We start from the raw sequence: 26,116 nt of genomic DNA on the forward strand, positions 1-26,116 counted from the left end.
GAGGAAGTCTTTGCAGGCCCCTCTATGGAGACAGGTATGTGTGACGATTATGTAGTGTGAAGTGTGCTCCTGTGGATTGGGTCTGCTGGTTCTAATTTAGTTCTGTGCTTCAACACTGTTGACCGGGTTTGCAATATTTAAATAATTCTAATAATAAAAGCAGGGTATGAAGTCAAATTAGGTGTCAGGTGATAACTTTGAATTTTTGCATTCTATACACACACAAACATAGTAGCCTAACACAAACAATTCAAATAAACAGATTGTGTGTTTTTTTTTTTAAATTAAGGATTTGTTGATCGACAAACATGTTGTGTCAGTTCGTTCTTGGTGTATCAAATTGGGGCCGCTTGACATCAAATTCCTGGGCTGCTTTTTGTGGCCAGTCCGCCCCTGCTCTTTACATTTAGTTTACAGTTAGTTAGAGTGCCTCTGCTTGCCATTTTGGCTTTCCCCTCACTTTTAATGACTTAAGGAGACGTTTATATTCTACAAATAGGTAGCCTATTTGTAGAATATAAATAGAACATGGTGTTTTTTAAAAGTTTGTTTTGCATCATATCAAAAATGTCTTAATGGGGCGGGATTGACTCATGAGTCATGATCTCAGTATTTCTAAAATCTTGATTACAGTCCTGCTCATAACACCAACTCACAATTTTCACTTTGGTCATTGATGTCTGTCAAGACACAAAAAGCATTTGCTTGTGACACTTTTGGTTTGGATGTGGTTGGTGTTTTTACTCCCATTTAACAGAGGGAAGACACTGCAGCTAGTTAGGTACCATCACAACATAGTTAAATACGGTATTAGAAGGACCAAACCTCCTATTAACTATTAGCTTTAATGCCTGATTGGACTTAAACATGGAAAAATGCCAGATTTTTGTCGAAACTATACCCGTGATCAAACAGGACATTTTAGATATTCACTTTACTCTACTGACTGCAGCAGCAGTCTGTTAAACGTATGTTTTTATGAACTTATTTTTTTCCCTCGCTTAGTTCCAGTTCACCGTAACGTCTGTGTGTACCAATGAAAGCTGTCCGCCGGAAGTTGTGCTCACATAGCCTTGTCACAAAAGAAATGGCGAGCGGTATCGGCAGTGAGTAATATTTCCCAAATCTTTCTCGATTTTCTTCATGACTTCATAGCAAAAAGTAGCAGTAAACAAACGCCAAACATTGCGAAACATTTAGTTTGGTTGGACCCAGTATCGTCGTTGCTTGATCAAACCTTACACCGTGTCGCTGTGTGTGTCTCATGAATGTGTCCCCCCGTAATCAACATTGCTAAGCTAACGTATTATTTAAATGTTAGCTAACTTAACGCTAATTGTATATTATGATTTATGTGTTTTTCTATTTGTATTCAAGCCCCAATACTTGTAAGGAAAACAAGAATTGCTATTATAAATCGTGAAGCATCCTCTAGTATCAAGTTAGTATCAACAATGTAACTGTTAGCTGACAGTAGCTAGCTAGGTAGCTAACTTTGATAACGTAAATAATAAAAAACCTTCAATTCAGTAAACCACCGCGGCTGCGGTTGGCTTTTATATGTTTCTATGTTTACATTATTAATACATCACAGACCTTATGGTTTATATTTGGGTTGTATGGGGACAGGACCGTCATATATTTCATGCACTATTACCTTATACCGTATTATTATCATCAACCGGTAAACCCACTTGGTACTTCACACTTATTTTATTCTTATACCCACTTGGTACATCATTTATTTTCTGACCTGTATTATAGTGTATTATATTTTTTGCTAGTACATCTATTCCTGTGTGCACTGAGGTAAAGGCGAATAGGCGAAAGGCGTATTTCTGATTCTGATACAGCATGTGTTACCGTAAACAAATTGCTCCAGAGAAAAACAAAACAGATAAGTTACTCAACCTGGGATGACAGTAAGTTAACGTTGAATCTGAAATGAAATAAATAGTGATTTATCAGCTCTGAATGAGGACATTGTAACTTATTACCTTGTGTTGCTTATCCGTGTTTTGACAAGTATGTTATGTGTGTATTGTTTTATGACCGAATGAAACTGAACTGAGAAGTTGAAGGGCTCTACTGAAAATGCAGTGACTTCTCAGTGTTTTAGCGAAATGAGCCACATTTATTTGTTCTGGGATTGAGGTTTTCCGTTATCGTGTATATACTTTAATTACTAATTGTTTGTGCCTAGTAAGTAGCCAGGGGCTGCCAAGAATACCTGAACATGTTATCATTTCTCTGTGTATTTGTACTTTTTTTCACAGAACACAAGATACTGAATGTGGGGCCAACAGAGCCCTGGTCAGTCAGGGAGAAACTGTGCCTGGCCTCCTCTGTTATGAGGAGTGGCGACCAAAACTGGTAAAAAGAAAACCTATCACTACTCAACAATTCACTGTTTTTGTCATTCACGAAAGGGGCAGAAACATCAGAAAAAAATAGATTTCTGTCTGTTGTATTAGAACATCCATATGTTGGGCAGCTAGAGCCAAAGTACAGTAAGGAGAAAACATGCATACAAGAATTTTGGTTTTGGCTGTATATACATGTAATGGGGATAGAAAATCTACTGCCAGCCTAGCATCTAACAGATTGTCTCCTTTATATGTGTTTCTGTTATTCTTTGATCATGAGCGGTAGTGCAGCACAGTGGCTTACACCATATTATGTTTCCTTTAAGGCTTCAGTGTCAGCCACTAGTTTTCTCCAATCTTTTGAATACCTCTTATTGGCTAAACTACTACTGTCCAGAAAATTTTAAACTCACTAGAAGTATAAAATGAACGTCCAAGCATCTTTTACCTTTTTAACACCTGAAGGTTTTTTTAATTTATCTACATCTCTAACAAAAAAGAGCATCGACTCGTCAATAAAACACTTGGATTGACGTAATGTAAGCAGACTGAACGGTTTTCTCTAAAAAAGAGCATATTAGCTCACATACATCATCTGGTTATGTCCATTCTTTAGGACATGGTGAAAAATACTAGTGTGCTCTTAAATCTGTTGATCTCAATTCTCACCACTAGAGGTCAGACTTGGGCAAGTTATAGTTTCAGAATGGAGACAGGTAGGATCTCACTCAGTGGTGGTAGATGGCTTTGACAATTATTAAGCAGTTTGTAAGAGAAGACCAATATCAACCTGAGTATGTTATTTAAATCAGTGTATCAGCTGAAAACATTAATCAAAAATTCAAAAATTAATTGAAATAAGAATGTACGAACAGACAGAAATGGATCATTGTTGCGTCGTTTTGACAGCCATTGTGGCATAATAATACTTCCCAGCATTTAGCATTTTCAGTGAACTGTGCCAGAGCTCATATGATCATGATTTTTATTCACAACACTCTGGGCTTCTTTCATGTGTCTTCATTTATTCCTAATTTGAATGCATTTCTTCAGTTACCACATGCATTTTTTTTTCAGATTGTTTTCGCAACATGTGTGTTTATTCGGAGGAATTTCTCTCTGTCTTCCAGGGTGTCTGTAAGTAGAGCCATCAAACCTTTCTCAGAGCCTGGCCGTCCACCTGACTGGTTCTCACAGAAGGTGAGAAAGCTGCAAACTTACACAACATTTTCTCCATTTGTCTTATGAGCAGATAACTATGCTGAGCTCATCTCAGGCTGTGACTAACATTTGCCCCACCATAACAAATTTTCTTTGTTTCTCAGCACTGTGCCTCACAATACTCTGAGCTGCTGGAGGCCACAGAAGCACCTAAGTCAGTATTATAATAATGTGTTGTTGCTTTTGTTTTGGTTTTTATCACGGGTAAAATCTTTTGTAAAAGTGTTTGTGCCCTCCTTTGCTCCAGGCGTAAGCGTGGTGAGAAGGGTGAGGTGGTCGAAACCATTGAAGATGTCATCGTTCGTAGGCTAACTGCTGAGAGGATAGAGGAACTGAAAAAACTACTGCGAGACACACAAGAGCAGTACAGGTACATACCAGGGATGTGATTTTTCCGGATTAATCCAGAATTCCAGATTTTCCGATCTGAAAATGTGATCCATGTGAATCATGCAGATCCATTAAATAAATATGAGCAGGGGGTTATGAGCTGCCCAAGTGAAATGGAGAGGATTTGAGGACACAATTCAGGAGGGGTGAATGTACAAGGTCAATATAAACATAGCTTGTGAGTTTCACCAAAAACATTCCCTTTCATTATTTCTCTCCTTTTGGGTCTGAATCTCCTGCCTGTGTGTGTTTTGGGGTTTGTGTGTGTGAACACGTTCAGCGTGGTTATGTAGGTATGTGTGCACACGCGGGTCAAAGCCTTTTCCAACTGTCACAAGGTAGGTTGCGTGGAGTCAAACTCCGCCTGTTAAATGTTTATAAAAGTTGTAGTTTGTGATTTGAACGTGATTTAATTGTTGTATCTTTTTCTATATAAAATCCAATTCATTCTGTCTAAATCCTGTCGAGATCTGAGATCGCTAACCCAAGTTCTTAATGAGTTTTGTCTTGGGCTAATGTTATAATGCTGAGTTTGCCACCTAACTAGCATAACAAAAAAATAACAAATTAAATTAAACAATTAGACAATGAGCTATTAAATTCAATTAGGTAACTAGAAAACCCATATTTCATTACTTTAACCAATATAAAAATAGAAAATCACAGTATCAATTCACATTAACATTTCAAGTTTAGATGCACTAAAATTACATTCACGTGCTCTGCGGTCTCTATATTTTCTTGCTTTTTTGTCCTTTGCCAATCACATGCCTGACATGCACTTAACGGACGACTGCTTCGAAGATGTTTGAGGACTGTGAGACATGACCTTTAACCCACCCGTGCTTTCTGTCCTGACAGGAAGTTGAAGAAGGAGGTGGATCTGATACAGACGGGCCACATGGACTCCCAGCTGAAGGAGCTGTGGGCAGAGATCACACTGTAAGACTCTTATCTGTTGTTCTGTTTGATACTAATTGTTTGGTATTCTTTCTTACTATACAATTAATATGTGAGTTTTCATATTCAAAACACTAGTGTATAAGTAGATCTTTAACTGGCCACACTCGCAGCATAGGTCTACGAATAGTAATGTCGGTTGGTCTGTCAGTTCAACACTTGGGTCAAGAAGGTGAAATATCTCAACAACGGTTGGATGGATTACCATGAATTTGGTACAGACATTCATGGTCCTCAGAAGATGAATCTTCTGTCCAACAAAAAGTCCGACTGAAATCACATTTAGTCGTCCATTTTTTAGTCTTAAATAATGTGTTTTTTAAAATGTATTGTTAATCGTTTTGTATTATTAAAAGGAAGAAAAATGCTCTTTGGGAAATATCAGAAATGCTCCTCAGCCGGCTGCACGGTCTGTGTTTGTGTTTGATTGACAGCAGCTAGCAGGCTGCCAGACTGCCGGTTTTACACCGTAGAGATTACGAGTCAAAGGAAACAAACTTGCGCTGTAGCTACAAGTCATGGGCAGACAGCTAATTAGCTATCTAGTTACAAACTGACGTTAGCAATGCGGTGAATGTTTATTTAGTCGCTTGTTCAACAAGCTGTGGTGCAGGACATGTAATGTGTGTTGTGTAGCAGGCTGCTGTCTGGCTGTTAGTCAGTGTGACCGTCTACCCTGTCTGTGATAGAACGCTGAGGTTACTGCTTTATGCAGGATTAGTTTGGCTTTATCAAAGTTCAGTTTTTTTCTCTAAGGAGAAGTGATTTACAAAGCAGATATGTATGCTGACAAAAAATGCAATTTAATTTCAGTTTGAACTTTGCTGATCCCCTGACTTTTCATTCAACACCACCATCTAGTCAAAATGTAAACTTGTCCAAAATTTTAGTTTGTGACAAAAAAATCTCCAAATACCTCTTTCCTTTATGCTATTATACCATCTTATGTTCCATCTTCCCAAATTGTTAATTTATTAAGCTGTGACTTTCCAACCTCAGAAAGAAGAAGCAGGATGAGGAGGAAGCAGAACAGAAGAGGAAAGCCACAGAAACAGCGTACCAGGGTAGGTTCAGTCTGCACACTGTTAAGGCCTTTTGCTGAAAAATATGATTTTTCTTCAGGAAATCTGAATATCTTGGATCATGTGGGTATTTATTGTGAACTTCATACTTACAGTATCTGATATGTGTTGCCATTGTGTCATACAACATATCCTTTTGCCAAATACATCCGTTTTTTAAGGTGTGAGAGCATTGCAAACATAATATCTGCTATTTTGCCAAGATAAGTGGCTCATTAAAACTCATTGTAATTGCAGCGTTGTATGGTTTTATGACATTAAGAACAAAGAAACACTGATGTAAAATTTCACACACATTGCGCACAATCTTAATGATTAATGGCATTCTATACCATTTGTGAAATAGTACATTAAAAAGTGGTCCATGTAGACATAACCAACAAAGAAGATGTATAAGGACAAGATTTTTACCCATTTATATTCCAATGAGGGCTTTCCCAGTCTAAATGCAACAAATCTGCAACTGGTAGAATGCTTTACCCTGGCCGCTTCCTGGAGAATTCCTTTTGACTTGTTAAGGCAAGGGATTGTTTTTCTGACGTGCTTGGGTTGAATTGACAATGCTGTCACACGATGCCCTGCTCATGATTTCTGTGTTGCAGTTTTTTCTGATTCCTTGAAGAAAGTTTACATAAACTTAAACCTCTGACCTTCTCTCTTCATCACAGCTCGTCAGGCGGTGAAAAACACACCTAAGCGTCTGCCCAGTGTAACTGTACGTTCTCCTCTGGGTGCCAGCCCCCCCACCATGGACTCTCAGGCTGACTCTTCAATCCCCACGCCGCCCATGGATACAGGAGGTGTTGCCTCTGAGGACACCACCACCCACTCAGTTGTAAGAAAATACTCATAGAACAGTGTGTGTCTTATATACTCAGCAGTGAGTCTTACATTATGAAATTAATTTCACAGAACATAGTGGTACTCACAGTTACTGTACTTCACAAGTATAATGAAAGCTTCATTGTAATGGATTTGGAGGCTGTCACATATACTGTAATTCAACATCAAGATCACCGGTCAAATTAAAGTCCTTGGCGTATCTGTTTACTGACTTCACTGTGGACTCCTCACAGTGGATTTCTGTACTTCCAACACGTTTTTTTGTCTCATTAGGAGTCAGTGGAAAAAGATTATCTCACATGATGGTGTTTTTGGCAATCCCAGCTCCTCCTGGAAGGAAATAGATTCAGATTCAGATATTGCAGTTCACTGTGCAAACCGCCCTCTCTCTTTGCTGCCTCTGCCAGGCCCAGGGGGTCGGAGTGTTTCTACCAGTGACGGATGCTCCAGGCCCAGGGCCCAAAGATGGAGGCCTGGCTGCTCTAGTAGATGATTCACCACAAAAGAGGCTCCTAACCCAGAAGGCCACACCGCCGCCCTCACCACTCCTGTCAGAACTGCTGAAAAAAGGCAACCTAATCTCGGCCAGCCCCCGCCTGGTGAGAGCCAGTTTATCTTGGATCATGACTACAAGAATACCAGGAATAAAAAAATATATAAATGCTTTTGAAGCAACAAGCAGGACTCAGGTCTCAATTCACAGGCAGCAGATCTTACTGCAATATTGTAATTAATATATATATATATATATATATATATATATATATATTATTTCCACAGTGGGTCTCAAACTGCAATGGATTAAAACCTCACTTTTGTGTTATTCACATATTTATTGATGGCAGGTTGGGGAGGGAGACTCTACTGGAAGCCTCACCAATGGAGTACAGACAGTCACCACAGCCACTGCCCTACCACCTGGTCATGAGGTCATCACAGGTAAATATACTTTTCATAATTGTTTGTTTATGCACATGAAAACTCCCACTTGCTGTTACTTACTATGTGTGCCTTCCGTGACTCACAGGAAGGGGCCGGCCTTTTGTAGCTCAGTGCACAAGTGGCTTTCATTGCCACATGCATTCGTGGTTCTGTTAAAAAATGTTGTTGTTTTTTTAATGTCTGTATGTGACTGTGAACTTTGTAGCCAAATGGTGTATGTTCTCAGAAGTCATGCATGATACAGTAAAAAGGTAGATGTGAAAATCATATGTTATGTTATGGGTGGAGAATAATTTTGAGAGACCAAATACCTTCATCTATGTAACCAGCTGATGTTAGGTCTAGTTGTAGGCATTGTTAGATCTTGGCCTGCACTGTTCACAGTGTACAGAAGACAATGATACTGGGTTCAGACCTAATAATTACTTACAACAGTGTGCCACTGCAGGTTTTTATTGTGTGTTTATTTACTCTTCTGTGTGTGTTTGCAGAGGGTGAAGCAGAAGCTGTAGTAAAGGCAGAGCTCAGTGAGGAGACGGGATTAGTAGAAGAGGACCTTGTAGCTGAGCCTTACATTGGAGACGAATTGGACCTGGAGACAGTAGGAGACATCATTGCCATCATAGAGGAGAAGGTACATACTGTGTTTATTTGTAAAGGGCCCCACATCAGTTTGTCTCATTCACCATCAAAGAGGCAAGCGTGACCAGGATCAGAGTTGGTTGATTTACTGAAATAATAATAATGTGTGTGTGTGTGTGTGTGTATATATATATATATATATATATATATATATATATATATATATATATATATATATAGAGAGAGAGAGAGAGAGATACTAAAATATATTACTGCACCAGTATATGGAGGAATAATGTATTAATTAAAAAAAAAATGCAAGAGTAAAACACATTTAAGCACCAGAATTTGTATTCTTATCCTGGATACCAAAGAGAGAAATCTGCTGTTATTTATTACAGCAACATTCATTTGTTTAATGATCACTCCCTATTTGGTGTTTTTATTTCCCTTGTTTACACTTGTAGATAAATATGAAATTCACAGAATCAATCTTTCAGGTGCCTTGTCATATACTTTGTTAGTGCACAAAAAATCTAATGTTTGACCTGTTGTGACCAATTCCCAGTGCAGAAAAAGACCTGTAGGTACAGCATTATGTAATATAAACAACATTTCCTGAATCACTGTCATAATCATAATAACTATAATAAAATCATAATAATAGTTTTTTTTTCCCTCCCCATCTTTTCTGCCTTCTTGTCTCTGTCCTTCCCTCTTTCTTCCCAGGTCGATGACTCTGTGGAGGCCTTGGATGCAGCAGCAGTGGAAGCAGCTCTCTCTCTGTGTGAAGAGGCCGTCGCAGAAGGACACACCCTCCCTGGACCCTGGGAGACCCAGGAGCTGAAGGCTGCAGACCCAGCATCCACAGTCCAAGACTCCGATCCCACACAGGAGCCTCAGGATGTGGCCGCAATGTCAGCCCTGATCCCTGCAGGCATAGAGACCCAGAATCAACCAGAAACTAAAAGAGAAGAACAGCTCAAGGGAAACTGTGAGGGACCTGAAGTGACAGGAAGTGATGTCACCTCCTCTGTCACCTCTGACGACGGTGCAACAGGAAGTGAGGTTGCAGAGGAGGGGGCGGCAGGGAAGGAGGCCACTGAAGCAACGGTCAAGAGTGAAGGAGAGGAATGGAGCCAGCCGGAGCCCAACCCGCCTTGCCTAGGTGGGTGGTGTACTTATGTAGACACACACAGAAATCATGCTTATATATTTCTGTTTTTCAAATCCCCTTCTCATTTTTTGTCCCACAGACTCGGAGGACAGCTCTGTGTCCGGGAAAGAGTCCAAGGTAAATTGTGCACACTTACACACATACACAACCTTTGTAAAACACAGTTATTTTACTCTCTGTGTGTGTTCTTGAATCCAGGAGGTGAAGGAGGAGGAGGCGGGGAGTGAGGGCGACCCAGAAGAAGGGATGGAGCTGAAGGAGGAGTGTGGGGAGGGGGAGGGTCCCTATCTGTCGGAGGTGGAGCGGGCAGCCAGTGAGAGTGAAGACGGTTATGGCCCACCCTCCCAACGCTACACAGCTGATTCACTGGCCAGCAGCCCGGCCTCTTCATCCCAGCTGTAGGTGTCCACATGTGTTCATGGTTGCAGAAAGGATAATGATGTCATAATGATGTGGTAATTGTGTCATAATAACCATTTTTATCTATTGGGTACTATGTAGTGGTGAAGTGGCTTGTGTGAATCCAGGGCCCTGTCCTAGGATAACCCCTGCCCTTACTGCAACAAAACATTTTAGGAGAAATGCTGCTTTAAAACTAGATAAAGCTTAGCTGGCATTTGTCATAAATATTCATGTCATGGCCTCTGAATCAGATTAGGACTCCATTTCTGTGAGCTAAACATTCTTGGCTGCTGACATAAAAATGTGCTTTTGTCTCTACTTGTGATTTCTCTTCTGCTTCCCGTTTTCCATTCACTGTGAACCTCACAATCCTCTCTTCTTTCCCACTCTGTCTTCACTTCCTCTCTCCTCCTCCTGTTCTGATCTCTCTCTGCATCAGATCTACATGTGGTGAGGACCAGGAGGCGGTCCAGGCCCAGAAGATCTGGAAGAAAGCCATTATGCTGGTGTGGAGAGCCGCAGCCAACCACAGGTGGAGCTTCTTGGAATGCCTCAACCTCAACAACGAGTCAAAGTCTTTGTTGGCCAAAATCCTTTAGAAAGTTTTTAGCGCCTCAATTTTTAAGGTTATCACACAGTCATCCTGATTGTCATTAGCTGTGGGATGTCATCAAATAGCAGGAGACTTCTTGTCTAACATATATCATACTGATATATGATCAGTATAAATGGATATTGATGAGTTTGAAAGAGTCTTGCCCACTGACCAAGCAATAAAAACATTGTATTTTATTCCTTTTGAGAAATAAAATGCATGTAGACTTAGTTATGGAAAACATGGTGTGGCCTGGAACAAAAGCACTGCAGAAAAAGCATCTCCACCAACAGTTAAAGGGAAATGGGTGTTTTGCAGTTACTGAATTCATGTTTCTCTCAGGTATGCCAGTGTCTTCCTGCAGCCTGTGTCAGATGACATCGCTCCTGGTTACCACAGCATCGTACACAGGTAAGAACACACACGTACACTCACTTTTGCCAAATTACATCACCCTCTCACACATATATTATATGAACAATATATTCTGACACATACTGCAGAGAATCTAAAGTGCATTTACTGCATTCATGCCACACCAAAATTCTCCATTGCAGCAAATAGCAATGAAGTTTTGTTAAACTGTGGTAAATAATGTTGATTGTTCGTGGTGAACACAAAGTTTTAATAAATACATCTCCCTCTCCCCCTGCTGCTCCCACCATCCTTCCTGCTCCAGACCCATGGACCTGTCGGCCATTAAGAAGAACATTGAGTCTGGTGTGATCCGTACAACAGCTGAGTTCCAGCGCGACATCATGTTGATGTTTCAGAATGCCGTCATGTACAACTCGTCAGACCACGATGTGTACCACATGGCTCTAGAGATGCAGCGTGACGTCCTGGAGCACGTCCAGCAGTTCCTGGCCACCCAGCTCATCATGCAGACCTCGGAGAGTGCCATCTCTGCCAAGAGCCTCCGCGGCAGGGAGGGAAACCGTAAGCCAGGAGAGCCCGCTGAGAAGGTGGGTTTGGGCGACTTGGTGGGGGTGAAATTTGAATTTCCTTAAAAGTCTGTCAAAGTGTCAAACAAGTAAATAAAGCACTCTATAAACCTCTGAATAAAACTGAAAATCACTGTTAATGTTTGAAACTCAACTGTGAAATGTGTCAACAGGAAGACATTGAGATATGGGGGAGCTACTGTTACAAAATCATGAAGCCTCACTTTGAAGCCCTTCTGCACCCATGGTCCATTTCACTCAGGTGCTTTCACTTTTTGAGAATAAACCTCTTCTCGGCAGTGTTTATTAAACACTTTAATATACACTAATAGTGTTCTACAATTCTTTTAAGTATGTGGATTTTGTGATCTTCTTTTGTGAACTCCCTGCATACAGTAGCACCACCCAACTTTAACCTGAGAAGAGGTCTAATCAGAATAATTGAAAACACCTGTGTGGGTGTGCAGGGCTTTAATTCATTTGATTATTTTCAGATGGTGAAAGGTCTCAGAGACCGACAGTTATTTGTAAAACAGATCAATCTTGTTTACTTAAGACTTCCCATTTATATAGTTATGATGGTTTTATTTATGAAATAGTAAAGTTGTGTCAAGCTTTTGAACATTTATTATTGTTCAGCTCTAGAATTGAATGGCTGTCTATTGTCCTACTACTGCTGGTAGATGTCATATGAAATCTGTATGAAATCTGTACAGTTTGAAAAGGAAAACCCCACCCAGTAACAATGCCTGTTACTAGCAGAATGTTACTTACTTACAAGTTCTTGGACAGGTTAGTTATGGTTTGTGAACAGGAACAAATTCATGAATGGACATGTTACCCAGTCACTGTCAATAGAGAAACATGTTGCCATAGCTATGAACTCAAGTCACAGATTTGTTGAATTGACCCTATGGTCAGTATGATTCTCATATTTTTACTAAAATATGTCTCAATAAATACACCTCCTTCCATCTCCATGATGGCTGACATTTAGACTTCTACCTTTGAACTTTTTATCAGGGTCTTTGGATTGACTTGGCTATGTTTAAACACTATTTCTTGTTGTATCACTTACCAATTACAGTGGTATGAAAAAGTGTTTGCCCCCTTCCTGATTTTTTTATTTGTTTGCATGTTTGTCACACTTAAATGTTTCATCAAACAAATTTAAATATTAGTCAAAGATAACACAAGTAAACACAAAATGCAGTTTTTAAATGAAGGTTGTTATTATTAAGGGAAAACAAAATCCAAACCTACATGGCCCTGTGTGAAAAAGTGATTGCCCCCTAAACCTAATAACTGGTTGGGCCACCCTTAGCAGCAACAACTACAATCAAGCGTTTGCGATAACTTGCAGTGAGTCTTTTACAGCGCTGTGGAGGAATTTTGGCCCACTCATCTTTGCAGAATTGTTGTAATTCAGCCACATTGGAGGGTTTTCTAGCATGAACTGCCTTTTTAAGGTCATGCCACAGCATCTCAATAGGATTCAGGTCAGGACTTTGACTAGGCCACTCCAAAGTCTTCATTTTGTTCTTCTTCAGCCATTCAGAGATTTGCTGGTGTGTTTTGGATCATTGTCCTGCTGCAGAACTCAAGTTCGCTTCAGCTTGAGGTCACGAACAGATGGTTCTCCTTTTTTGGTAGGAGTTTTTGGTAGACAGCAGAGTTCATGGTTCCATTTATCACAGCAAGTCTTCCAGGTCTTGAAGCAGCAAAACAGCCCCAGACCATCACAATACCACCACCATATTTTACTGTTGGTATGATGTTCTTTTTCTGAAATGCGGTGTTACTTTTACGCCAGATGTAATGGGACACACACCTTCCAAAAAGTTCCAACTTTTGTCTCGTCAGTCCACAGAGTATTTACCCAAAAGTCTTGGAGATCATCAAGATGTTTTCTGGCAAAAATGAGACGAGCCTTAATGTTCTTTTTGCTCAGCAGTGGTTTTCGTCTTGGTGCTCTGCCATGCAGGCTATTTTTGCCCAGTCTCTTTCTTATGGTGGAGTCATGAACACTGACCTTAACTGAGGCAAGTGAGGCCTGCAGTACTTTTGATGTTGTTGTGGGGTCTTTTGTGACCTCTTGGATGCGTTATAGCTGCGCTCTTGTGGTAATTTTGGTCGGCCGGCCACTCCTGGGAAGGTTCACCACTGTTCCATGTTTTCGCCATTTGTGGATAATGGCTCTCACTGTGGTTTGCTGGAGTCCCAAAGCTTTAGAAATGACTTTATAATCTTTTCCAGACTGATAGATCTCAATTACTTTCTTTCTCATTTGTTCCTGAATTTCTTTGGATCTCGGCATGATGTCTAGCTTTTGAAGATCTTTTGGAGAGAGAAATTGAACTCCGGTGTGATAAACCATAGTTAAGTTATGTTTTAACAGGTGGGGCAATCACTTTTTCACACAGGGCCATGTAGGTTTGGATTATGTTGTCCCTTAATAATAACATCCTTCATTTAAAAACTGCATTTTGTGTTTACTTGTGTTATCTTTGACTAATGTTTAAATTTGTTTGATGATCTGAAACAATTAAGTGCAAAAAAATAAGAACTCAGGAAGGGGGCAAACACTTTCACACCACTGTATATACTTGACCCTAAGACAGTATTGATCACCACTGATGAAGTATGTGTGTTGTTTCCTTCCATCAATATGGGACAATTTGCTAATGTGAATAAATCTAAGTCGAACTGCCTCAGCTTATAGGAGTAACAATTTCACCTTCTATTCTACAAAGACATTTTACTTGACATGACCTTACACTGAACAACAAACCTTAGTACATACATCTGTTGAATCCATTCTACTTTTATAATTATGAATTTAAAGAGCCTCAATCCAACTTTTTAGAACAAAACTTAGTCTTTTAATTTAGGCTAATTGTATGATCTTACTGTAACTGAATCATTCTACACTAATTTATTAATATGTAGCCTACTGTCGCTCAGCGTAATGTATTCTAAAGTGTGAAGTATCAGAGCCAGTGATGCATTGAGGACACAACAAATAATTTTGGTGTGTATGAGCTCTCAAGTGTGCCACTCTCTCAAAAGCTTGACACTTGGCACTGATTGTATGTAATATATTTGCATTCACATCAGCATCATACAAGTCAGACAAGCACACATTGTTGAGTACATGGGATACTTGGAGACATCTGGTCAACGGAGTGCAGTTGTCTGTCACCAGGTCCACCTTCCTCTCCGCTCGCTACAGTGCGCTTCAGTGGAATAATTCTGTTCTTGACTTCCCGGCCGATTCTCGTCCTGCATGTTGGCTGCATCTCTTCTCACTAACTTCTGTCTGTCTGCATCTGCCTGTCAATGACTCAGCCGTTTGTCTGCCGTCCACCTGCTATTGTCTGCAATGAATTTTCCCATTTGCTGTTGTGTGTGTATTACTTTGTCTTAACAGTATGAATGTGGGAGTCTTGAGTGTGTGTCTAACAGGGTTCCAATCAGTCATGGCATTTTTGAAGTATCATGGAATTTAGTTTCAGACAGGGAATACTTCTTGGGAAGTCCAGAAGTATGGGTGAATTTTGCAAATAGTTTTACTTTAAAGAATATATTTGACAAAATGCTCCACAAATGTGTTAAATGTTTTAATCTTTGTTCAGCTGTTTCTCTACAGCAAGCTCAACTGGAGTTGAAATGAGATTGCCACATTGCCTTTTTAGAACCTAACTTAGCTGAATAATATTTAAAAAATAACATTTGTAGTTCATGGAAGTGCTACGACTGAATGAAAGTCATGATATGTTTCATAGGAGCCATGATGGGAACTGTGGTATGGTGTGTGTGTGAACTGTCATAAAGAAATGTTTGTGTGTATGGAAGTGTGCTTGCCTGCTTGTTTGTGCTTGATTGTGTCTGGTGTTCTTATCTATGTCTGTGTATCTCTCTGTATATATCAGTCTCACTATTACTATCTGCATATGGGAGTCTGTGTGTGTGTGTGTGGATATGTGTCTTTGTGACGTGTGTGTGTGCTGTGCTGCGGTAGAATGGACACTCATTCCTTGGCGTGCTTCCGTGTTTGACGCAGACTTGTATGACACTTGCTTTCTCACGCACATGTGTGTGTGTTTTCTCTCTCTTTCTCACTCCAATGTTTGTCCTCCTACAGGACAGTGTCCCAATGGCCTCTCCTGCTTTCCTTCTCTCTCTCTTTGTAAGTATTCAGGTTCTCCCTCAGATTTCACCAGAACCAGGCCACGCTCCGCACATGCTTGTCTCAACGCAGACACACACACATACACAATGTAACCCACTCTATACACATCTCTCTATACCTCTCATCTCTTTTCTGTTCTTCCTCTCATTTCTGTTATTTTTTTAGTGGCATTAAAGGAAGCAAAACAGTTCTAAAAGTAGTAAGGATTTAAGTCGTCATAAGAGCCATTAAAAATGGACCACTATTATTGGTGTTAATCAGTAATAATGGAACTGCAAATATTCAACAGTTCTTTCAGGTAGTTTTACTCCCTGTCAGGGCAAGGTATCATTTGAAGATTGTTGGTAATGCCAACATAAAAGCCACTATTTTCAAAACCTATAATTAATTTAAGATTGTAGCCTAAATATTAACAAAAGCCAGCTTTCAAGCTTTAAAGTCTAAAATCTTTGTATTTTAACAAATGCTTATGAGTAGAGGTAGACAGATAAATCCGCCAGGCTGAAATATCGGAAGATATTAGCTTATTGCAGACATATCGTAACACTGTATATGTCAGCTGATAAGTAACAATATAATACAAACTAGGTTTCATTTAGAAACAGTGTCACAATTACATAGTTTGTCTACCAGAAAGCACTGACAAGTTTATTTTTCAGCTGTACAATGTCCCGCTCAATATGTATTTTGGTCACCATAAAAATAATCTAAAGGATCCGGATCAAGATTGTTTTAGTAATGTTATGTGTTTGTTTTTTAAAATTCCCAAATATCGATATCAGTATTGTTCTCAAAAATCCAGTATCAGTCAGACTACAGATATGAGCAAAATGCAATTTCACCACATAACGTAGAACTTTAAGAAACTATTAAATTATAACTACTAAAATTAGTAAAACTGTAAATATTTAAAGCTAGAGTGCAGGACTTTTACATATAAATGAACGTCCATTACATTCAAGTCCATGCAAAACGAGTTCACACAATGCTGATTAAGCCTGTCACCGCCAGGTAAATCTCAGAAGCGGGGAGCAACCCAGAGCCATGTAGAGAGCTCCGCAATCCGCCATTGCTTTAAAAAAAACAAAACAATACTCCATTGGAGTTTATTAGTGAGAATTGTTTATTTTGTTTATTATGATGGTATAGTTTGTGTTAATATGCTTTGGCAGCGTTGTATTGTAAGCAGTCATGCCAATAAAGCCACTTGAATTGAAATTGAACGGAGTTGATGCAACTCTCTCTCTACATGGCTCTGGAGCGCCTGTAGCGACACTGCACGTGGCCTCCCCCCTGAATGTCACACAGATCAGGGGTCTCCTGCACGCAGATGACTTCGTGTTGCCCGCTAAAGGTTTCCTGCAGCACCTTAATCTCCTGCAGAAGTTCTGTCAGACCTGGGCCCTGACAGCAAACACGACAAAAACAAAGATAATGGTCTTTCAGAAGCAATTCAGAAATCAGGTTAACACACACAATTTCTATTTGGATACCACGAAATTACAACATACAAAAAACTACGCATAGCTTGGCCTCAGCATAAGCTCCACAGGAAGCTATAACATGGCTGTGAAAGATCTGAGAGACATAGCAAGAAGACCTTTCTATGCAATTGTGTTATAAGAAATATTTAATTTGACATTCCAATTAAAATCTGGCTAACAATGTTCCAATTTGTATTAGAACCAATAATTCTCTATGGCAGTGAAATTTGGCGACCAAAATTAAATCATGAATTTGACAAATGGGACAAAACAAAAACAGAATCGTTCCACACAGAGTTCTGTAAAAGCATCCTGCAGGTCCAAAAAAGAGCAATTACATTTTACAATCACCTAAAAACTAGAGACTTCCAGACATATCATCAACCTGCCAAGAGCTAAAGCCAGAGAAGAGTCCCGTCAGCCAGCTGGTCCTGAGACTCGGCCCAGACAACCTAACCTGTCCCAGGCAGCCTCAGGACCACAACACCAACCCAATCAGACCAAACCAAGTTATCAACCAACAAAAGGAAAACTATCACAAACAACAAAAACACAGAGTAAATTAAAATGTTATCTGACCCTAAAAAGAGACTTCACATTAGCAAATTATCTCACCACAGTAAAAAATCCTAAATGAAGAAAAGTCCTGACTATGTACAGACTCAGCGAACACAGCCTAGCTATAGAGAAGGGTCGGCATAGACGGAGCTGGCTGCCAGAGGAGGAGAGAGACGAGTGCTAGAGTCAGAACTACCTGACTTCCTCACATCATGCCCCAAAAACCAGGCTCTGAGAAAAGAACATGTTCCCAATATAATAAAAATGCACCCTGAATTTGAAAACATAACCGACAAAGAGAAACTCCCATATTTACTTGGAGAAATTCCCAAATGTGAGATGATTGCAGCAAAATGTATCACGTCATGACCTGAGGACAGCCAGTGGAACCTGAGAAACACAACTCTGACTTAAAAAAAATAAAAAAATTGTTTATTATTATTATTTTTGTATATATCAGTCAACCCAGTTGGTAGGCCCATAATTTATCTGGATTATTAAAACCTGACTAATATTATTTGATTTGTAAATAATTTAATGATTCCATTTTTCTATTATAACCAGGTAATATAGATGTTGCTGTATATAATTTAGTTCATTATAATTCTGTAAATCCTTTTATTATTTGATAATTTTGAATAATTCCTTGCTCTTATACTGATACTGACACTCACTGTGTGATGGAGGGTCTAATGTAGGAGTTAAATACACAACCACCCAAACCCTCCACTGTCCGGGTACTGACACACACACACACACACACACACACACGCACACAAACACACAATCACTAACAACATCAATACACACTTCCACAGTCTGTTACAAACACACAGAGCAAATGTAAATTTTTTTGTTTTTTTCTGCTATTTTCCTGATTTTATGAATTGTAAAACATGTTTAAACTCCTTATTACGCTTTGGCAATACTGTCTTTGTTACACTCATGCTGATAAAGCATATTGAGTTGAGAAGAGCTCAGAAAAAATACACACAAATACAGAAATCTTTCATGTGAAATCACTAAACATGTTCTAACTTTGTAGAACCCCATCAGTCATAGCGAGTAGCTGAGAAAATACGTTTTCATGGCCTTTAAAGTGTTTTTTTTCCTCTTCTTTGACTTGAGATATGTCAGACTTTGAACTGTTTCTCTAATGTTTCTTTGTTTTTCCTGTTGGTTGAAAGTGGTTATCTAGGCATTCAGGTTTTACAACAATTGTATGGCAAGATAAAAGCCTTTAAAGAGCAACTTGCAGGCTGGAAACCCCAGTGAATCATTGTGTAGGAAAATGATGTAGAAACTTGATTTTCAAAACTATATATATATATATATATGTATACACACTACAGTAACTTCTGGAATCATTTTTGTACGAGAGTTTTACTTCTGCATTAAAAAAAGACGAATTGGATGTGACGTAACAAAAGGGAGAGCGGCCAGGTTAGCGCTCACTACCACCTACTACTGCACGTTGAGCTGAGGCACAGTCAGGGACAGCAACTCCCTTTTGTTGCGTAATATGATGCGATGGCTACTTTTTCCTCTGAATTTTTGCCCTTATGTCTTTGAAAACATACAATTCTGCATTAACTTTTCAAATGGTCATTTTCAGGAAAGGTTAAATATAAATTTTGCAAAAAATTCAACCTGAAAGTTGCACTTTAAGGTACCAAACTTTAGAATCAAATACTCAGTAGCACTGAAGAAAGAAAGAGAACAAACAAACAAAAAACTAGACCATCAGTACCCAGCCATCAGTACTCTATATACTACAATTAAAGGGCCTCTTTGTCTCTCACTCCTCCTCTCTCTGACACTTTCTCACACACACACACACATCTCTGAACACACTGTCCGTGTCACCCCCATAAACTTTCAGTTTTGTTTGGACACAGTATTCTCAGCACACACAAACTGGCTCCAGTAAACTTTCATCACCCAAGTTTCCGTCGACCTTCGGTTAATGACCCCATGCCGGTTTCTTGTGTTTTTCTGTTTACGTGCGATTGTCCGTGTCTCTGCATGTTCTAATTTCTTTTCTCTTTCTTTTCTTTTGAAATCTTCCTTTTTTGATCATCATTGTTTTTTTGTTTTTTTCTGTTCTTCATTTGGGGAGGAAGCCTTCCAAAGTGGACTGTGCTGTGTTTTTTGTGCAGAGCGCAGTTGCGTGAGGAGGCCCGCCACAGGGCCTCCCGTCACGTTGTCCAGCTGACCTTTGACCTTTACACCCTTCTGTTAATTTTTTCTCCTGCTCTCTCTCTCTTTTCCCGTTTCCCTTTCACCTGTCTCTGTGCTACAGGACGGAGGCACCAGGGGTCGCCGCAGTGCCATGGAGGCCGACCTCAAAATGAAGAAATAGACTGAGATTTCAGAGAATGAGACATTTTGAGAGACAAAGAGCCACTCTTGGAATTGGAGAAGGTGGAGCTGATTACTTACTGGTCACCTTGATTGTTTTCTGAAGAGGATTGTGCAGTCTCTGTGTGCGTGTGTTATTTGTGAATACACACTTATTCATCCGTGCTTTGGCGTAGACGAGGGTATATGTGGACGGGTATGTCTGTCGGTGTGTGTGTGTGTGTGTGTGTGAGAGAGAGCTGCATCAAGCTTCCTCTTCTCCAGTTCATATGATTGGTTAATGTGCAGCGCACCACTTTCCCCAAGTATCATTTCACCAGCGAAGGTAGTAGTCCATCATTTCCCTCTGCTGCGGAGGAACAGCGAGAAGAGAAAGAAAACATCGTCACCAGCAAAAGTTTGTTTGGGATCAAATGATAGAGGGCAGGATGAGTTCTGCTTGTCAGATTTGTTGAATCACGGATGCATTAATACTGGTACTCCATGTTTGGCTAACAACAAATGCAACCATGATATTGAATCTATGTCAGTTTGATCACTGCGAAAATAGGATTGTGCGATCCACATAAAAGCTATTAGAAATCTGAACTATTGGATTTTCTGCCTTTTTTTGATAAATGTAAGAAAGGATGGCTGCCTTCATTAAGAAAAGCAGATGACGTCACCAAACTGGTGGGTTTTTGTCCGTTTTGCTTAGTAATGGGTGAGAAAGCCCCTCTGTGTTGTTGTCCATGATTTAGCCCATTAACTGCAAATTGCATTTACATTTCTGCTGACCGTTTTCCAAGGCACAAGTTTTTAGATAAACTACCTTCAGGCAGCCCTGAGCTTCCATTAAATTCAGGGTACTATAATATTCAACCTTATAACTAGCAGAGATGTGAAAGTTGCTGCAGAGAAATAATCCATCACTGTAAACAATTTCTTGCCTTTTCTTAAAGTTACATCAACAGTGTGCTACCGCCGTTGTGAGCAGGAACCCTTTTCTAATTTGCCTTTACAAGGTTGCTGTTCAGGAGCAGACTTTTACATCTCAGATGTCGGAGTATCCTTGAAAGCACTGACAAAGTTTTCAAACTGGTTCCTGTTATTAGGTGTACCACCATGTAATGATAATATAACTGACAAATCAGCAAGTCAAATTGTTAACTTGATGAATTCCCTTAACCTCAAATAAATGTCAGCTCTTTTTCATGTTGTAGTGGAATGAATGGAAACCATTATAGCTGCCTTTGAGGTAGAGGAGCAGAAAATCAATCTAAAAACTGAACATATCCTTTGTAAAGTAGTTGGCAGTAATGTAAAATACAGGTGTTAGTACGTGGAGTTTGTTTCTGCTGAAATAGTATTGATGCATCCCTACTCGTCACTTAGGATGTAGCCAGTGTGCTATGTAAATAGCATAAGAAACATGTTTGTGTAATGTGTGTTAGATGGGAGTACAAAAAACAGTTTTGTACCTGTGAGATGGATCATGTAGAGTTTTGTGTTTGCGTAGCTGATGCGTGTATCATGTGTTCTGTTGTACATTTGTTAAATAAAAAGATTATTTGATCTAAACCTAAAATCATGCCAGAGGGATTCGCTGTGGAAATTAGTTCGAGGTCTCGATCGCTACATGGCCAGTCACCTCATTATTTAATGACTCAAACTCAGGAAGTTGCGTAAGCAAGTCATGACGTCTCGGTCCCCATGAGTGTTAGCAGCTGATGTTTTACATTATACACAAGTATCTACTGTATACTCTATATACACACACATGACAAAAAAAAGGAGTTGTGTAAAAAAGTGTTTTATTTTATACTTGAATAAATAATTGAAGTTCAGCACACTTTAGGAATGAGACCTGCCCAGTCCTGGAAGAAGTTTTAGTGTACATTCAACCATTATGTGCAAAATACTCTAGTCATGTTGACCACTGAGTGTAGGAAAACAAGCAGTTTGACCTGCTGCTCCAAATTAGACATCCATACATGAAATAAAGAACAATCCACTTCCTTAGAGCTAAAATAAAAAAATAATTTAAAAAAAACAGGGAAACTCCAGCATTTTCCAGTGCAGGCCAGGCCAAACCTCGTGGATGTAGCCTGACATTTAAGATAAAGTTAGGAATTTTACACACACACACACGTAAACGGGTTTACATTCTCAGTTTGGCCTCTAGTTGAAATCATGGATGACAGGGCTGGCGGAGGAGTAGAGCTTCCTCTTCACTAGCCGGTACTCTGGTCTCAGCTTCACCACTTTGTTGGGATCAAAGATGTGCATGAGTGACGGCCAGCCGTCATCCTTGTCTGCCTTGAAGATCACAGACAGTTCAAACGTCGAGGTGACACTTGGGTCTGGGAAGATGCTCCCCACAGACTTCAGGCCATCTTTGCCCTCCACATAGACTTTGATGGAGGCGCCCCGGAGCCCGCAGGGCTCATCAGCAGAGGAGCGCACCACGTCCTGGCCCACCCTGGCGGTCATCTGGCGAGGCAGCAGCAGCACTTGGCAGTGGAGGATGGAAGCTTTGGCCTCTGTCAGACAGTGCTCTATCTGCCGGGTCACATCCTGCTGAAGGAGCCGCTCCCCCTGCTCCAAAACAGTGTCCAAGTTGGCAACTGTAGAAAGACCAAGAGTGCTGTTAGAATAAGTGCCATTATTTCACAGTAAGTACATTTTTAATAAAGATTTAAATGTATGAGGATGTTTACTTTGCATTTTGACAGCCACTGACACTCAAATGCAATTCCAGTGTATCATAAATAAGGCAAGTTTGACCCTATTCTGTCATTTTACCTGTGTCACTTCTTGCATCATGTGACAAATGTCTTGCAGTGCTGCACTAAAATACAAGCAATCAGAATAAGGGCTTTGTGTCTGTGGCTGAGAGGAGAAGCTTGTGTGAACAGCTCAGCCTGTCATCAGCTGATCCAAGACCTGGATCGGTTACATCCCCATCAAGGCGATTAGCTAATTAATTTGTTCTTCCGCCAAATGATACAGTTCTAGTTCCTATAGCGATTATGGTTACTTTATCTTCAGCGCGCATTAATATTAAAACATGGCTCGGCTCTATGCTTAGAGCTGAGTACTTACATCGACTGTTTAAATTAACAAGTTGTTGCCGTTTTTTATTGTCTATCAAAAAAAAAAAAAAAAAAAAAAAAACTAAATTCAACTTTTTAAAAAACAACTTACAAGGCGAGCGGTTATCTCTCTCGTCGCAGCTGTCGACGCTCCCCCGCCGGGCTGAACTCGTCTTTATGCCCGCGGCTGTGAGCTGGCAGAAGTACTTTCCGATCATCTCTACGAGACTTTCTTCTTCTGGCAAGACGGGCACTCCGTGTCCAAAGAGCAGAGCCGTGGTATAGACCATCCTGGTTCCTGTGCGTGAAGCTCCGGTATCTCCTCCAAACGTTTGCTCTGTATCTTCTCCATGTAGTGCGTTAGTTGAGCTGAGCGACTCCGAGCGAGGAGCGCGCGGCTTTTATACCGGAGGAGCCGTTGGTTGCATCAGCTGAGCCTCACCGGTGGGCGGGACTTACCGGTTCAATCGAGAAAGTTCCTGATTTGTGTCTCACGCAACATGTCCGGGCATTGCGCAGAGGTAGGAAGACTGAAGCTGACACCTGTCACGTAGGGATAACAGACAACTACTTAACGTAAAAGAAGAGTAGTGGGATATAATACGACTCTAACAACTTTTATGCTTGTACTTTTACCGCTATTCATTGACTTTTTCTTCTAATTTGACAGACATTAGCCACCTAGCTGGACTGACTACTAGCAAACCATCGCCAATAGCATCAAAACTCATTCTTGTTCCTCTACAACTAACTAGTACTCGCAATAACAGATATTGTTAATAAGTGGTGGAATGGTTCTTTCACTTGTGTATGATTTTTATTGCAGTAAAGGATCTGAGCACTTCTTCCACCACTGTTGTTCAGTTCAGTTAAAAACTACTAATAAATTGAATGGGCATATAGGCTGCAATGTAAATTTACTAGCCTATGGCTAATATATAGGTCTAAACGAAAATGAATTCTATGCAGTGGGAATATAAGAGAAGTTGATAGCAGCCTTTCACAGGGGAAATGTCTTTATACACAGACTATTGCTATGGCTAATAAATTAATAATAAGTACCAGTAATGCATATTGATACCTCCGCCAAGGAGGTTATGTTTTCGGTGCCGTTAGTTTGTGTGTCTGTCAGCAGGATTACAGAAGAACTAGGCTACTGGCCCGATTTTCATGGAACTTGGTGAAAGGGTGTAGCATGGGCCAAGGAAGAACCCATTAATATTTGGAGCGGATCCGAATCACGGGGCGGATACACAAATTATTTTTCACTTTCATTAACATCTCGAGATCTAGTTTATGTGCTTTTATGTGCATTTAAGGGGAGACACAAATAACAACAACACAAATAAATCTTCATTTATTCTGTTATTAACTTATGTCAGTGCAACAGCAAGTAATATGATCTAGCAAGGGGGGAAGTATGAGCCCACAAATAGAATAAAAAGTTAAAATAGTAGAAATGATTAAAAGTCTAAAATATAAAAAAATTCAATGTGTTGAGTAAAGCATGAGCAAATCAACATACAGCTACTTACAGATGTTTATTACAGTTAGTATTGAATTCCCTCCAGGTGATTTTTAATGTGGTTGTTTTGAGTTCCTCTTAGAGGGTGTTGTCCAGTCTGGGGGAATACATTGAAAAAGTGCAATCTTTATAAAGCTCAAGTCCAGACAGCGGTACAGTCAGAAGTGCCCCACCTGGTTTCTTTTGTTTGACAAAAGCCTGATTGCAACAAGGGCGAGAGGTCCTCTTACAGTCCTCCAAAACACAAAACCAAACCCCCCTGACAACCATGCAGGGATGTAGGAATTATGTTTCTACTATTGCTGAATATCTCTTGGTTTTGCTGAACAATAAAAATGCTTATTTCATGTGTAAATTCATCAGGTTCTTAGTTCGTGGACAGGTATAATACGTCTAAAATAGGCCCGCTGCCTCATCAAAAGCATTTCTGGCGTGAAGGAAAAATTCAGAATGGAGAAATACTGAAGCTTCTTCACAAGATGGGAAGAACAGTCTAACCCCTAATCTGCCATAAATGTTGCGTAATTGAAAGATATTATACAGAAAATGACTTGTGCATGAAATAAACAAAAATGAATACACTTTTATATACAATAATTATGTTGACATTTAATAAAATAGTGCAGACTTTGATCAGTTAATATACCCTTGACATGTATTATTATAGATAGATATTATTGCTTGTAATTTTACAGTATTCATAGTGAAACAATTAGAGTAAAAACCTATAATACATAAATCAGACTTTCCCAAAGATTTTATTGAGAAATTTTTTTTACTTCCATCAAATGATCTTCCTGGTTGGATTTTAAAAAGCCACATTAGTTAGTCTTTATGTCATATCCCAGTAAATCTAACTTTCATATCTGCTTTCAGGGCATGAACACAGCATTTCTGTGAGTGTGTGTGTGTCTGTGTTTGTGTGTGTGAGCACATCAGGTCTAGACATGGTGGCATGAGCCCTGCCTTACTCACAGGTGAGTAACACGGTTTGACACACGCCGTTCAGACACACACACACACACCTGGTGGAGCATCGGAAGTGTATCCACTAAACACAGGACGGTATTTTCCCCCTTTCCATCTATTGCTTAAGATTTACGCAACTCCCACCACCACGTAAAATATTCACTCAAATTAGATCCACAATTGGTTAACAAACACGAATATGAAATACTGTTCTTCATCGTATTACTAAGTATCAAAATGGAGTTATGTGTATAGATCAAGGAAATATTGACTATCACACTGGTTTTCGCTGCCTTTCACTGACTCCCAATCAATTTTAATTGATATTAAGATTATTGTTAACTTTAAGGAGTTTTGTAGTCCTGACCTTGGTTACATCACTGAACTTCTGGCCATTTATTCATCTTTTTCAGATTTCTGTTTCGTTTTATTTTATAGTAAGTCGATTT

At 39.8% G+C, this 26,116-nt stretch overlaps 2 protein-coding genes across 4 annotated transcripts; one reads left to right on the top strand and one right to left on the bottom strand.

Annotated features, from left to right (window-relative positions):
- The first annotated feature begins 989 nt into the window (after positions 1-989).
- On the top strand, positions 990-21,666 carry brd8b (bromodomain containing 8b). Of its 3 annotated transcripts, XM_044204274.1 has the most exons (19): positions 990-1,106; positions 2,277-2,373; positions 3,497-3,566; positions 3,692-3,741; positions 3,835-3,957; positions 4,839-4,919; positions 5,937-6,001; positions 6,688-6,854; positions 7,270-7,461; positions 7,708-7,801; positions 8,296-8,438; positions 9,116-9,554; positions 9,643-9,680; positions 9,762-9,961; positions 10,405-10,497; positions 10,903-10,971; positions 11,240-11,525; positions 15,649-15,693; positions 20,041-21,666. In XM_044204274.1, exons 1-19 carry the CDS (start codon positions 1,037-1,039, stop codon positions 20,098-20,100), a joined length of 2,382 nt encoding a protein of 793 aa, XP_044060209.1. In that variant the 5' UTR covers positions 990-1,036; the 3' UTR covers positions 20,101-21,666. The 3 variants fall into 3 exon arrangements, with proteins under 3 accessions (XP_044060209.1, XP_044060208.1, XP_044060210.1); XM_044204273.1 differs by lacking the exons at positions 15,649-15,693; positions 20,041-21,666 and adding an exon at positions 11,678-12,496; XM_044204275.1 differs by lacking the exon at positions 15,649-15,693 and having other exon boundaries at positions 991-1,106.
- A 209-nt stretch (positions 21,667-21,875) lies between these two features.
- Positions 21,876-23,558, bottom strand: si:ch211-39i2.2 (DNA damage-inducible transcript 4-like protein-like). Its single transcript, XM_044204283.1, has 2 exons — positions 23,286-23,558; positions 21,876-22,705 (listed from the first exon to the last, which is right to left on the bottom strand). The coding sequence occupies exons 1-2, from the start codon at positions 23,461-23,463 to the stop codon at positions 22,260-22,262; spliced, it is 624 nt and encodes a 207-aa protein (XP_044060218.1). The 5' UTR covers positions 23,464-23,558; the 3' UTR covers positions 21,876-22,259.
- Between the last annotated feature and the right edge of the window lie 2,558 nt (positions 23,559-26,116).

This window comes from Siniperca chuatsi, linkage group LG8, assembly GCF_020085105.1.
Source record: "Siniperca chuatsi isolate FFG_IHB_CAS linkage group LG8, ASM2008510v1, whole genome shotgun sequence".
NCBI classification, from domain to species: Eukaryota; Metazoa; Chordata; class Actinopteri; order Centrarchiformes; family Sinipercidae; genus Siniperca; species Siniperca chuatsi.